The 15138-nt window shown below is 39.9% G+C and overlaps 1 protein-coding gene across 2 annotated transcripts in view; it reads left to right on the plus strand.

The window, feature by feature from the left end:
* The first annotated feature begins 2098 nt into the window (after positions 1-2098).
* The window catches only part of LOC150019281 (glutamate receptor ionotropic, delta-2-like), a 344641-nt gene continuing 331601 nt past the window's right edge, over positions 2099-15138 (plus strand). For both annotated transcript variants that reach the window (XM_090267949.1, XM_090267950.1), the window contains exon 1: positions 2099-2245. In XM_090267949.1, coding sequence (XP_090124075.1) covers positions 2158-2245 — 88 coding nt within the window. In that variant the 5' untranslated portion in view covers positions 2099-2157. The remainder of the gene's footprint in view (positions 2246-15138) is intronic.

Here is a 15138-nt window from a genome sequence, read left to right on the forward strand (position 1 = left end):
CTAAGGCTTGAAGCGATGGAGAGTGATCGGGAGGATGAATAAACGCCTTCCAACACAACTATTAACGTAAGTAACAATATTGGCAGCACAACATTTTCTGGAATGTCCAGGGAAATAATGCACATGATGGATGAAAGAAGCATTTCACAGAGGTCAGAACATGCAATTATGTTGGTAGAAATAATAGCCCAGTTCACCAGACTAGAGACAAGGGCTCAAGTGAGAGAGTAAGAAGAAAAGAGGTTTGCCAAGCTTTGAGGTAAAAGAGGGCTCTTAAAAGTTGAGGAGTTTGACATCCATACATCCCCAGTAGAGGTATTCCCAAAGGATTCCCAATATAAATGAAATAATATTAGGCCTCTTAATACCTGACCTCAACTTGGTTTTCTTAACAGTCTGAAATGTGAGGCCAGCCTGGATATAAATTAATCATTAGAAGAAAGGAAGTCACAGTCCTCAGGATTTATTTTAAGGAATAAACTTGCAGAAAATCCTTTCATTCCAGGACTAGAGGCTGTCATTCAGTACTTTCTCAGCTCTGTCCATGGAGAGACAATAAACTTCCTTATTCTTGTTTCTATTTTTTCTTATTCTTAATTTATATACCTAATTTGTTATCAAGCTACTCAATGTAATATTTTGATCAAATGTTTCCCTAAAGCATGCATTTCTATTTTACTTAATTATTGTAATTTTTAATTTCGATAACTTTTTTTTTTATCCTTTCTTTATCCTGCAGTCCTAAAAAATACACCGGAGACAGGAAAAACATCACTGTATAAAAGGTAATTAGCACGTCCTCTCCAATTATAACTTTATAATTGAAATCTCATTAAAAGCTTTCTAGGTCTCGCCTCCCTTAGTGACCAGGTGTCCCTAATTTGTTTTTAAACCAATGTGACTAATTCCAGGCAAAGACTAGAAAAAGTCTGATACCTGTTGGAGAATGGCAATAGCAAGGTTAAATAAGTGGGGTGGTTTTTTAGGTTGCCTTTAGCCTTGTTTTTTTGTTCTCTCTCTCTCTCTCTCTCTCTTTTTTTAAGGCTTCAACGTCTTTTCTCTTAGAGTCCTGCCTTTTTCTAGTCCCGGTTGAAGATTCCAAGGGAAATGAGAGCACTATTTTGTTTCTCCCTTGTATTGCAGATAGGGGGAGGAGGTGGTTATTAGAGAGAAGCTCTGCCTCTCTCGGTTTCCCCCTGTCTTCGCCTGACAGCACCGCTCTCTCGCGGGTCGCTGGTTCTCCTAGGTGATCCATTTCCAGGCAACGTGGGGCTAGTGCTGAGGCTGCCAAGCGCCGCTCTATCTTCGCTTCCTGCATCCCGCCAGGTGACCGGCTCCGAAAGCATCCTGCAGCCGCGGCGGCTTCCCTCCGCCCGCCTGGCCCCGCTCACTGCTCGCGCCCGGCGCAACTCCCCAGCCAACCGCGCCCGGGCGAACGGCTTCTCGGGCCCGCCTCGCCGAGTTCCGCTCCCCGCCTCGCACAGAAAAGGGATTTTCTCTGCATTACTATCTGCATTACCTTGAAGTTCACTTTTTCTACCCCTCTTGGAGAGGGCTTTTACCCCTCCCTGCTGGAACCTGGCTGCTCCGCCTGGAATCTCCTAGTCTTTCCTTTCAATTTAGATTTTATTTTGGCAGCGAAGACAAGTGATTCTCCGCGGGCCGTTAGTTTGGGAGGGGGGTGCTTTTTGGTTGGGGAGGGGGAGGGGGAGGGGAACATCCGGCGTGAGGGCGGGTTGGGGTGGGGGGTCTGTTGGAAGTTACTGCGGAGCTGGGACTGAAGACCCGCCGCCCCGGTGCAACGATGGGGAAGGTCTGAGCTCCAGCCTCTCCCCCTGCTCGCGTGCAGCCGAGGCTGGATACGTTTTTAAAAAGCCAAACTGCAAACAACTCTGGCGATGCCAAAATTCCCTTCAAAGTGACACGGCTTTGCGAAGAAGGATTCTTCAGGCTGGGCTCTGTTATTCGCTCTGCCTGCCTCAACGACGATAAAGGCTTTGCTCTGGCACTAGGACTTCGGGGGAGGGGGGAAGAAAAAGAAACAGCTGTGCTAAACTCAACCGTCACCCCAAACTCTTTGGATTGCTTTTTATTTTATTTTATTGTTTTAAATCTTGAAAGATAATCCGCCCTGAAAGAAAACCAGCATAGGAGGAGATGGAAGTTTTCCCCTGGTTCTTGGTTTTGTCGGTGTGGTGGTCGCGAGCCTGGGACTCGGCGAGTGCGGATTCGATCATCCACATCGGTAAGTGAGGGCGGGCGCTGCCGGCGGGCACTTTCCAGCGTCTCGGTTCGCAGACGGTTCCCGCTTGCGCCCCCTCCCCGCCCGCATGTGGCTGGCCGGCGGCGGCCGCGGTTCAGCGCCCCTTCCCGGCGCCCTTCCCTCGCACTTGTTCGGCTTCTCGCAGGAAGTGGGTGATGCTCGCAGCGGCCTGGGGCTGCTGTTTGGCGGCGAGTCGCGGAGTGTGGGCTGCACGCGTGGGGGTCTCGAGTTTACCTCGCGTGCGTGTGTTCCGGGGAGTGCGGGGGTTCTAAGTGTGTGTAGGGAAAGGAAGTTTAATGGACTCAGCCTTCCATATTCTTTCCCGGATGTACATTTGCTCCGTTTTAAAAGATTATCTTTACGGGAACAGAGGAGGTGTCACCTGTGAGGCGGAAGGAACTGGGGTGGGCGATGGGGGAGCTCCCTTCGGATCGAACAGGTGGTTTTGCGACGTGAGCGGGCTGCGTTCGCCGCAGCGTCTTTAGACGGTGACGGGCTGCTGGCTGCTCCCCCAGCCTCCTCCTCCATCTCGTCTCGTCCCCTTGGCTTTGCGGTGCTCCTGCAGAGTCGCGGCGGCGGCGGCAGGAGGGGCTGGCGGCGGTGTAGAGGACTGGGTCCGCGCGCCTCGGGGCTTCTCACGCGTTCCCCGGGCCCCGCGGCGCTCCCGTAGCGCCGCGAGCAAATGCGCGTCGCCTGCCTTCGTTGGCCGTCTCGCCGACACCTCCCTCGCCCGGTCGTCGACTCAGTTACATTGCAAGACTGAGAGCACCGGCGCTCCGGTTATGGTGGGGCGGCCAGGCTTCTGGAGAGGACCGCCGAGCGGGCCGGGAGATGCTCTGGGTTGGTCCCACCTATTGGCCACCGGGCTGGCCGGGGCTGGCCGAGGCGGGCGGGGGCGGGGGCTGCGCGTCATTATCATGCACAGCGCTCGCGGCTCCGGGCCCCAAGTCTTCTCACTTGCTAATCCGCGAGAGCTGAGCGGAGGGGAGCTCGCGCAGCCTTTTCTGCTTTAATGCGATTTCCTTTTCGGAAATTCGCATCCGCGGGCCAGCGAGGATCATTTACGGGGCTGAAGAGAGGCCCCTCTTGGGGAATTTTTGTGGGCACAGGATTATTATCTGTCCACTCGGCGTGATGTTCTGCAAATTGAGGAGACAGATGGGTCGCAGCGTAGCCCCTTTCCGCCCCCGTGCCCCTCCCCCGCACAACACAGGCACTTACACACTTCATCCCCTTCCTCCCCCCACCTCTCTTCCTCTCTCTTTCTCCCTCTGTCTGTCTGTCTCTGGCCTGGAAGCTTAACCTGCTGCTGGCGGCGATTGTGCCTGCCAAGCGAGGGTCTTCTATCATTTGCGCGCCCTTAGCGGCCAACCCCTCAGCTCAAGGGAGCCCGCTCGCTCTCTCTGTCTCTCTGTCTCTCTGTCTCTCTGTCTCTCTGTCTCTCTGTCTCTCTGTCTCTCTCTCTCTCTCTCTCTCTCTCGTCTTTGTAAACATGTCTGCCATTCTCTATCATTTACATCAATAGAACCATATGTCTCTGTGCAAGGGGCAATGAGGTCAGGACTGAGAAAACCTTGCACTTAATGCATTAAGTAAATTAAGCCCTAGATAGATTGCCTGCTAGATCACGTTTAGCCTGGGGGCTATCAGTACTTGTGGGTTCTGAACTTTTCAGGGGGAAATTACGGCTGTTTGGAGGGGTTCAGTAATGTTCTGATAGAGTTCAGAAATGAACTGTGCTCCTCTTAAAGAAATGACTTGCATTTATGTCCAGTGTAAGTGACTGGAGCAGTAATGTAGATATATATTATCATTGTCCTTTTACATTGTTTTATGATTAGGGATTCCTGTCTTATGCTCTTTATTGCTCAGGAGAGAAGGCTTGTGGATAAATGCTTATTTTGTTGCTTATTCTGTGGTCTACACAATAAATACATTATTTGCAAACACCTACAGCTCTTGCTATCCTTTACCAGATGAATACTATTTTGCAATGCAGTCTGGGCATTTGTTTCAAAATAGAACACAACTGTTGTATTTTTTTCCTTTTTATTCTGTTGTCTGTCAGTGTGACATAGCTTAGTTATTTATAACCAGACCCAAAAAAGTAACTGTGTACAAATTAGAGACTTTTTTAGAAAGCTGCTTGTATGCATGAACTGTGTATATTCTTCTAAAAGAAATTGTTACTACTCAGACAGTTAATTTCACTTGACTGCAATTAGTACATTAGACAAAAGTATTAGCTTCTTTTATATACTACCTAACAATGCCATGAATCTAGCAAACTGATGATCGTTTAAAATGCTCCGTATCTTTTATAATATAGTGAAAAATCTTATCTCCTAAGTTTAAAAAACAAAAGAAAAGAACTACCAAGACTAATTTGTGTGCACTTCAGAGGTTAACATTCTCTCCCGCCTTAATCTCCACTCAGGCACATGATAATAAATTCAAAACTGAATGCCCATATTAAAATTTTAAAGCACCAGTTACTATTTATTGGACCAGTTTACTTGCTTGGTTGAATAGGAAGAAATAATTAATTATTTTAGGAGGTCGTTGCCTTCATTTAATACTTAATGTGAGAAATATGCTATCATAAATATATTATTTCTGGACTCAAGAAGTGACAGTGATGAAACAGGAGGGTAAGTGAATATTTCATCTCGAGAGACATAAGGTAATATGCAGAAATGAAAGGTTTTCACAGCCGCATGTGATGTGTTCAAGCAGAAAGTAGCTGCAGTGTGTAGTTCAGGGAAGCCTGAAAGATAAAAAGACACTGCTGTAATAGGTTCTTTTTTTCCACCATCCTGTATGTATTTATTGAACATCTTTTACACATACTTCAGTATGGGGCATGCAGAGTTAGTGTATAATATTGCCCTGATCTCAGTGAGTTTGTATTTTTAGCTTTTTTTAAAAATTGAATTTATTGTGGTGACATGGGTTAATAAAATTATAAAGATTTGAGGTGTGTTCACTAACGTAAGTCAAGTCTCCTTCCATCACTATTTATCCCTCCTTTACCCACTCCTGCCTCCCCCCAAACCCCTTTCTGTATGGTAATCACCATACTGTTGTCTGTTGTCTATGAGTTTTTTATTTTGTTTTGCTTCATGCCTTCACCTTTTTCACCCAGCTCCCTGACTCCACCTCCCAACAGCTGTTAGCTTGTCCTCTATATGTATGAGTGTGTTTCTATTTTGTTAGTTTATTTTGTTCATTAGATTCCACATGCAAGTGAAATCGTATGGTACTTGTCTTTCTCTGACTGGTTTATTTCACTTAGCATGATATTTTCCAGGTCCATCCATACTGTAACAAATGGTAAGATATCTTTCTTTTTTATGGCTGAGTAGTATTCTATTGTAATAGATCCTTTAAATATTGAATCCTCTTGGTATTGAACTAAAATATGTGTATGAAAACTATCCATTTTTCTTTTTTCTCTTTGTTTTTTACTATTTATGCAAGTAGTTTAATAAAGTAATTACATATTTTAAATTCTAATATGTTTTATTAAACACATTCTTGGTTCACTACGTAAGATATTCTAATGGTTAAAATATGGAAGTGTATTTGTTTCAGTAAAAAATGCTTGATGTAATTACTTTGAGTTTCTGTTAAATTGCATTTTAAAATATTTGATAATTATATATACTTATTTAATATTCACGCCCACACACAGTAGTCCCCCCCTCCAAATAAGGGTCTTTTGATATATAAAAACTATGCAATTTTAAATTATGCTTCTACTTTAAGCCTATGCATTGATTGAGTAATTTTATCAGACCCACATTACTTGATTGCTTAGAAGTTTCCTAATGATCTGCATGCTGAAGGAAGAATGAAAAAGTCGTGAGTGGAATGGCAATGATACTGTGTTTTATGAGGCTATTCAAAAGTCGTTTGGATTTATGTAGCTAGAAAGCACCAAAGTCTTTGAGATTAGCCATGCTGAGTGCTATTTTCTACATATATCAGTCCCACACTTTTTACTCCCTTAACACAACAAGAGTTTAGAGCACTCCTTTAATTAAGCAGGGATTAGGTGGCATTTCCAGTCAACTGCACAGTTTGTGTTTTGCTTCATATCTGATATGAGGATCTCATGTCTTAGCAGTTTAATGTATGCTCATTTCTTTATCTGGTTCCTGTACTCACATAACTGATTGAAATGAGCTATCCTTAGTTATAGATCTCTACAAGGAAACGCTCAAACTAAGTACTTATTTATATATTACAAAAATCACTGGCATGTTTTTGTTGTTATCAGTCATGGTAAAATACCTTATGCCAACAGGGAATAGAAATCAAGCATTTATTCATGTTTTTCTCATATGACATTGATACTTTATCCTCCAAGATCATAATCATCAAATATAACATCTGAGAAACCTAGGACGATTCAGAGTATTTTCATCATGAGCAAGTTCAAATTAAAGCACAAAATTGGTGGTTGAAAAAAATGTGTCAAAAATCAACAGTAGATTTTAAGCATCAGTTTTTATTCTGTTGGTACTGAGGACTATTTTATCAAATACAGAATGTAAAAGCATTTCCAAAAGATATACTGTGTCTTCTACCAAAATGTTTCTTTTTCAACCCTTTAGATGATTCTCATTATATAGCTCAACTATTTAAGTAATCCTCTTCTTATTTAGAATAGTTTTTTTTTCCTCCATCATTTATGGGTTACATATAGTATAAACTTAGGAAGTGTGAAGAAGTAGCTTATGAATTTAAAATAAGTTTATACTTTACCTTTATTCTGTATCATTAATACAGTTATTTCGGCACAGTTCAGATGTGCATTATGTTAGACAATGAATTTAATCAATAGTATCAACTATCACATGACTAATACACTAAGACCTTTGCTTTCTGTCCCAATTGTATGTCCAGTAAATACCTCCTCTAAATTTTAATTAAAATATGAATAGACATCAAGATGATTAACTTTTGACTTATCCAACAGTAGAAACCAGTTGAAACTTTTAAGAGAAATGGAATATGAATTACCCTTAATTCTAATCTCTAAGGCTAAGTTTATCAGACTGTTATTTTTATCTCAAAGGGATGTTGTAATTTTAAAACCACACTTCTCATGCAGAATTTTTAAAATTGCATATATTCTTTTAGTTTAAAAAGGTAAAGTATTTGACATTGCTGTTAGATCTTCATGATATTTCAGATTATAGACAGCATATTGGTGAGTAGCTATACTTAGAGTTTACCATAGATATAATATTTATTAGAAAATACATTTATGGTCTATAGAAATAGCTTTGCCATTAGGTGTCACTGCATTCTGAGCTGTTCCTTTGTTGTCCTACTTCAAAATCACATTTAAATTCTCAGAAAAAAATACCAATTAATGAGGTTTGTGATGCTGTGAGATACAGGTGGTTTTTATTTTCAAGCCTGAGAAGGAAATATCATACCCTGTCTCTTATTCTTGTAGGATTTTAATTTTAGGACATATCAACACCCTTTATTCTTTAGATAGATTAGCTTGCTAGACCTAGTAATATAAATTTTCACAAATTTAAAATACAACAGAAATACATTCTTAAATTAACACTTATTCTCTGTGGAAAAATCTGAGTCACCCAGAGTATGTAAATATGCACGACAGTGCGGGTGTAAACAGACTTTAGCGAGTGGGTTTGGTAAGCAATTTCTTAACTGCAGTTCTGCTTACCTATGGAATATGTGGAGTTCTGAACTGATTGATATTTGTAACATGACAGTCATATAGACACAGCTACTGATAAACATATATGTGGACACAAATACAGATATATGTAAAAAGAGTGTCAATCATTGAATTTTGTGAATGGTCATAAATGTTTTCATGTAATTTTGGCCTGATCAATATTGTTTCATGTATTATATCAGTCTCCACACACACACACCAGCACCACCACCACCACTATCAATGTTGCAGAGCCGGGGTCCCCCAAATTCCCCAGAGACTGCGGCTTGGGGAAGGGGGCAGCTTTCAAGATACCTTTGCAAATACATGCCTGGTAGCTAGTATCTTACTTATGCAAATGGATTTGGTTCTTCCAAGGCCCCAAGGACATAGGAGGAATTTTGACTATGGAATGGTGAGGAAAGAGCATATGGGACCTGCACAAGGTTCTGTGAATGGTCAGAACTGGTTACCACGCCCACTGCATCACAGGCATGGTCAGGTATTTAAAAATAAGGCAGCAGCCATCTTTGCGGGGAGTGAGAAAGGGAGGTCCACGCAGTTTGGTTTGCCAGGAGGTAGGGAAGAAAACCATACTATTTGTAAGGAGGCAGGAGAGATCCATGCAGTTTGCAAGGAGGTAGAAAGAGAGCACCGTGTGGTCGTAGAAGGAAAGAGATCCATGTAGCTTTGAAAAGGAAAGGAGAGAACCATGCATGATACAGTGCAACACAGCACATGTTTTCCTGGACTGTTATATGGAGGCTGATGACATTGCACCCCAGATCCTGAAGGAGACAACTTACAGATAAGGGATGGGGAACTTCTGGGTATGTTTTTGGCTTCTAGCCTTTTGGGGAGCAAGAGAAGTGCTGGATCCCCTGGGAGAACGGGGCTCTGAGCTGAGGCGCTCACTGCCCTCCCCAGGTTAGAGTAATATAAATAAAGACCTGTTTTCCTCAACACTAGTTGTTGGGTTTTACACCAAGGTGCCACATGAAAGAACCCCCTTTTGCTCTGTAACATCACCACTGCCAATGGGTTTGGCTGGTAATATAAAATCACTGCCTGTTATCACTTAGTAATTTTTCTGTTTATTGAATGTTTTAAAGAAGCAAATGTTTTTCTCTAGTACATACCATTATAAGACTAATGGAGAATGAAACTTAGTCAACTGTAACCTGATAAATTAGTTTTAACATCAGCAAAATTCACATAATTAGAGAATGCAATAGTAGGTTAAATGAAGGAATAGTCATATTATATTAAACCTCACCCTGTGCCAATATTAACTAATAAACTGTTGGAATAATGTATTAAAAGCTCAGAACAAAATCAACCGATCAGATGGATAGCTAAAGGATAAGGAAGAAATACCAAAATAGTTACAGGATTGATAATTAAGAAGACATTTGTGAATTCAAGTAATTTAAGTAGTTAAATTTTAATATTTTAAATGTGGATACAAGTTGCAGATGGGTGTGGAAAATCACAGGGAGTCGGGGAGGGATAGTAAGACAGTAAAAATGTTCCACATCTGAAGTTGGAAGGTTTGGGGCTAAGGACAAATTTTAACAATAGCAAATAGAGCAACGTGCGGAAGTTATTTATCTTCTCTAGTTCTCATTTTATTAAACCTTATACAAAATTTAGACTAATGTTTATTTAAGCTCTAAAATTATATATACTAAAATGAAGACAAATTCCTATATTTGAGGAATTTGTAGAGGAGGTATAACCACTGTACTTAATTGCTGGTTTAGGGTGAATTAAGAAATGAAAATACTAGGGGAAATAAATGGAGAATAAAGTCTTAATCACTCAAGTTAAAGACCCCTTAACATGAAGTTTTTGCGGGAGGTATGAACAAGGATGATACATATTTGTTTGTCAGATATTCTAGATAACTCTGGTAGTATAGTATTCCCTCACTTATCGTAGGTATTTCATTCTAGACACCCCCCCCCCCACGATAGGTGAAAATCCGTGAAGTAGAAACCTTACATTTATTTTAGTATTTATATATTTTTTAAGGCTTTATAAACCCTTCTTACACACTTATAAACCGTCCCCAGTCCTTTATTAACCCTTCCCACTCCCTTATTCTTTTCCACACTTTTATAAACACGACTTATGTTCTTAAACATACTCTACAGTCTTAAACCTATGTAACTTTAACAACATATGTATACAGTACCACAAAACCTCGTGATATAGTGAAAAATAATTAAATATAATATTTAAAAAAATCCTGTGATACAATGAATCCATGATGAGTGAACCGCGATATAGAGAGGGACTACTGTAGATTGAGAGAGGTGGATTTTTTTAGATTGTGTTTCTCTTTTGTCTAGCATTAATACTAATATGTTGTATGCAGTATTTCTCTTACAGTATTTGTACTACGATACTAGTTCTTATTAAGACTGACTGGAGAAATGAGTAGTCATTTTCTAACTGTAACAGAACCCATGATCAGTTATTAGGCGCCCAATTGCTCGCTGCCAGAAGCATAACTCTCAATACCAGAGTTTGGTGAAACAGAAAAGAATTATTTATTTAAAGGTTATACAGATTTAAATTATTGGCGGATTTCTGCTGTTAAGTCTTATTTGCTGTAAAACACCCACAAACACATAGTTCTGCCTCTCCCTACCAAACCAGGCTAGTTTTAGAAAAGTCAGAGATACAGTTTCCCTACTCCCTAGACACAGTTCAGTTGTACCAGCAGCTTCCAATCATTCAAGCCTGACTGGGGAAGTTTTGCTGTGTTGTGGTTCTCTCCAGCTCTTAATGCAGAACCACATGGAGTTCCCAGCCTCCTTGTAAACCACATGGAATTTTCTCTTCCCTTTCAAAGCTGTGTGGTACTCTCTTAGCCAAAATGCTGGCAGCCTTATTTTTTAAGTCCCTGACCATGGCCTGTGACTCAGTGAGTAGGGTAACCAGTTCTGACCATTCACAGAACTGAGCACAGGCGCCCTTATGCTCTTTCCTCACCATTCCGTAGTTAAAACCCCTCCCATCTCCGTGGGGTGTTGGAAGAACCAAACCACCTGCGTAACTAAGACACTAGCTACTAGCCATAGATATGCAAAGACATCTTGAAAACTGTTCCCTTCCCCCATTCCCAAACCACAGGCTCTGGGGATTTTGGGGGTCGTGCTCTGTAACATAACCATCACGGACTACTGTAAGTAACTTTTGGAATTTACAAACTGGATGAACACCAGGAATATTAGCATATGTTCGGTGTTGCTGGAGTATAAAGGAAACAGCCACTATTTTGTCAATGTTATTCATAGGTTTGGATTCTTTCTTAGATATTTCTTTACCTTATTTTTGTTTACCTATTGGTTATCAGTGTGAAGCTGAGGGTGGGTTGATCTACTCAAAGCTTCCTTGAATGAACAGAGGGAAGCTTAGAGGCAAGTACAATAAGCTAAACAACAAAAGGCCCACCTGTGCATGTTGACAATTTAAAAATTACTCTGTAGTCAACTCCTTAATAAGAATATTTTTATTCGCGAAAAAGATCTAGTGATTAATTATATTAAAATAATTCTTATACATTTTTTACTCCTTAACTAGTCTAGTAACTATTTTAGAAATACTCTTATTTCATTGCTTCATTATTAAAATCATTAAAATTCTAGAAGTTATTATTCTTGAAACTGCAGGGTAAGGTAGGCATTACTGCAAATGTGTAGTATGTGTGCTAATTGGGAACAGATTCTTTCATTCAACAAGCATATTCTAAATCTCTTCTCTATGAAACACTGTTTTTAGGTCCTGGAATTGTTGAACAAGTAAACTTGCTCTTTTAATTTAAGGGGCTTACATTCTCATGGAGCAGGCAAGATATAAATAAGACAATATGTGGAGACCCCATAAAAACCAACATTGTCTTCTGAAGGATAGACCTGTTGTAGTAAAAACTTCACCTGCTAAGTTAGTGTTCTAAAAACCCATGTATATCAGTGTACCAGCTGGCGTTGTTGTGAGAGGCTACATTTGGCTTCGGTGAATTTTTTTTTGAAGACTCTTTCAATGCATTTGCCCATTTCATGATGGGTGAGTAGTGAGTGCACCTGCTCCTAGTGCACTGAGTGTTCAGCAGGTTTTGATCAAAAACAGCATGACTGCCATGCCCCATCCTCTCTACTCACCAGCCCTAGTGACTTTTTTGTTTCCCCAGATAAAAAAAATTTCTCAAAAGGAAAATGTTTTGCGAATGTGGAAGAGGTGAAACAAAAACAAAACAAAACAAAAATGGCAGAAGCACTAAAAGGCATCAAAACTGTCAAGTTCAAAAACTACAATGAATAGTGAAAAAAATGTCTCAATAGGAGTATAGCATCAAATGGAAAGCACTTTGAAGATGACTGAAGTTTAAACATGTAAGAATAAGTACATAAGTTTTTATAAATAAATTCTGTTTTTTGAAGGGTCAAGTAATGATAAATATGATGAAGAAAAGTGAAGGAATGGCAGGTGAATGAAGTTGTTATTTTGAATAGGGTGGTCTGGTAAGAGCTCTTTGAAGACATGATCATTGGAGCAGCGATTTGATTCATAGAAAGGACATCAGTCATGTGGATATGTGATGAATAAGGATTTCAGGCAAAATGACACAATGAAGGCAATGGCCCTGAGACAGGACTCAAAGGAATTTGCTTAACTTGTTTGAAAATCAGTGTGGCTATAGTTTAGTGATCAAAGTAGGTAATGGAAAGAAATAAGATCTGAGAGGCAACTAGGGAATATCCTGTAGGGACTTATTGGCTATGGAGAGGTATTTAGATCTTCTGGATATATAGGAGGCCCACTAAAATGTTGAGATCAACTGTGTAAGATAAAATTGTTTTTATTTTATCTTCTCTACTTGGGAAGGCTTGATAGAGTAGAAATACTGTATGAATTTTAAGTTCGATGGTAGTGAATTGGACTAGTTTGTAGCTGAACTAGATGAGTAGTTTTCAGATTGTATATATATTTTAAAGGTAAAAGAAACAAGATGATGATTCAGCTGAGAGAAATCTAGAGGAAGTAAGAAGGGTTCCAAGTTATTTTACCTGAGCTGAGAAAGTTAAATGTGTTACTCTTAACTAAAGATTGGGGACATGGGCAATGGGTAAGTTTAAGATATCAAAATTTTCATTTATTAAATTTAATATTTCTATGACACATCAAATTTGAGAATTTAAGTTGGCATTTAATTATATGAGTCTGGAATTTAGGAATTCAAACTGTACATTTTAATTCATTATTTTGGATCTTTAATTTTTTTATATTTATTTTTTATTTTTTAATTTACTCTTTATTGTGTTTTTTCTATTACCAGTTCACTCCCATGTACACACCTCCCTCCAGCAGTCACCACACTGTTGTTCATATCCATGAGTCCTTTTCCCTTTTGCTCAATCCCTCTTCCCCCTCACCTCCTCAAACTAACTGTCATTCTACTCTCTATCCATGAGTCTGTACCCATTCTCCTTGTCAGTCCAGTTTGTTCATTAGATCCCACATATGAGTGAAATCGTCTTTCTCTGACTGGCTTATTTCACTTAGGAGAATGTTCTCCAGGTCCATCCATACTGTTGCAAAGGGTAAAACAAAATATTTTAATAGATTTGCCTTTTGACCCAGCGATTCCACTCCTGGGAATATATCCAAAGGAACCAAACACACTAATTCAAAAGAACATAAGCACCTCTATGTTCATTGCTGTAATGGCCAAGGTATGGAAGCAGTCAAAGTGTGTATCAGTAGATGAATGGATAAAACAACTATGGGGCACTTTCACAGTGGGATGCTACTCAGTCATAAATTAGACATGATCTTTAAAAGGGTGGATGGGGGTAGCTCACTTATGGAATAATTGTTTCGAGACAAGAGCTCCAGGACTATGCCCTGGGACATTCTGAAAGGTAGAGAGGTCAGTGAGAGGGAGAGGGCTCAGGAAAAGAGCAAGATGAGTGAGCGAGCTGTGAGTCAGAAAGAAAACCAAGGCATGTGGTGTTCTGGAAGCCAAGTAAGGAAAGTATCAAGAAGAAGCACTTGAGACAACGCTGTTAAATTCTGTGGATGATAATTGAGACTTGACTACTGTATTTGGAAATTTTGAGGACAAAGATAACTTAATCTTTGTAGATTAGACATGGAAAAATATTGATGGGGGGATTCAAAATATGCTGGGACTTGAGGAACTCTGTTTTGCTCTAAGGGAGATAAAGGGAGTGATAGAATGGGAATATGAGGCAAAGGGAGGATTTTATTTTTAAAGGTAAATCCTGGGATATATATGGTAATTTTTAAAAAGTTCAATCATAAGAAAATTATCAGTAAGAGGATTTAAAATAAAATGTTTTTATTTAAATATAGTTGTTTCTTCATTTTGGATAGCAAGTGTTTGTATAGCATTGTGTTTTGTTTTTACAATCTTGGATCACGTGATATGGGTCAATGCCGGTAGATTTAACCAGGGAAGCTTAGATATCCTCTCTGAAACAAACTATTAGTTGTTCTGTATTTTGCTTCATTTATAAAGTTGGTGCAAAAATAATGTCCAATTTCAAGGTCTATTTTAAAAATGAAAAAGCCTGTGATTATGAAAATATTTATTCGTTAACATAGCCTCCTTTGCTTTCTAGAACGTCATTCCATCTGTCAACTAGTTTATAAATGCCATGCTTGTAAAATTCTTTAGGTTTGAAGCAAAATATGAATCCAACTCATTTTCAACCTCTTCTCTTTATGTCAACCTAAGACCCTCAAAATGGTTCTGTAGTCCCCAAAACAAGCAATAATCAGAAGCAGCAATGTCAGGAGAATATGGAGGATGAAGCAACATTTCCTAGCCAAGCTCTTCCAAGAAATTTTTGGCGAGTCAAGCTGTGTGAGGACAAGTATTATTGTGATGGGAGATGACACCCTTTCTTTTGACTAAGGAGGGTTGCTTTTGATTCAAAACTGCTTTCAAATGATGAAGTTGTTCACAGTAAGGATTAGCAGTAATTGTTTGATTGTTGTCTAACAGTTTATAATGGACAATTCCTTCCATATCCCACCATACACGCAACATGGTCTTCTTAGGATGAAGTCCTCCTTTTGGTTGTTGAACTCTTCTTCCTCTTCGACTGATCCACGATCGGCAGCGTTAAACGTTAAG

This window comes from Furipterus horrens, unplaced genomic scaffold (assembly GCF_987537825.1).
Source record: "Furipterus horrens unplaced genomic scaffold, mFurHor1.1.pri manual_scaffold_2, whole genome shotgun sequence".
NCBI lineage: Eukaryota > Metazoa > Chordata > Mammalia > Chiroptera > Furipteridae > Furipterus > Furipterus horrens.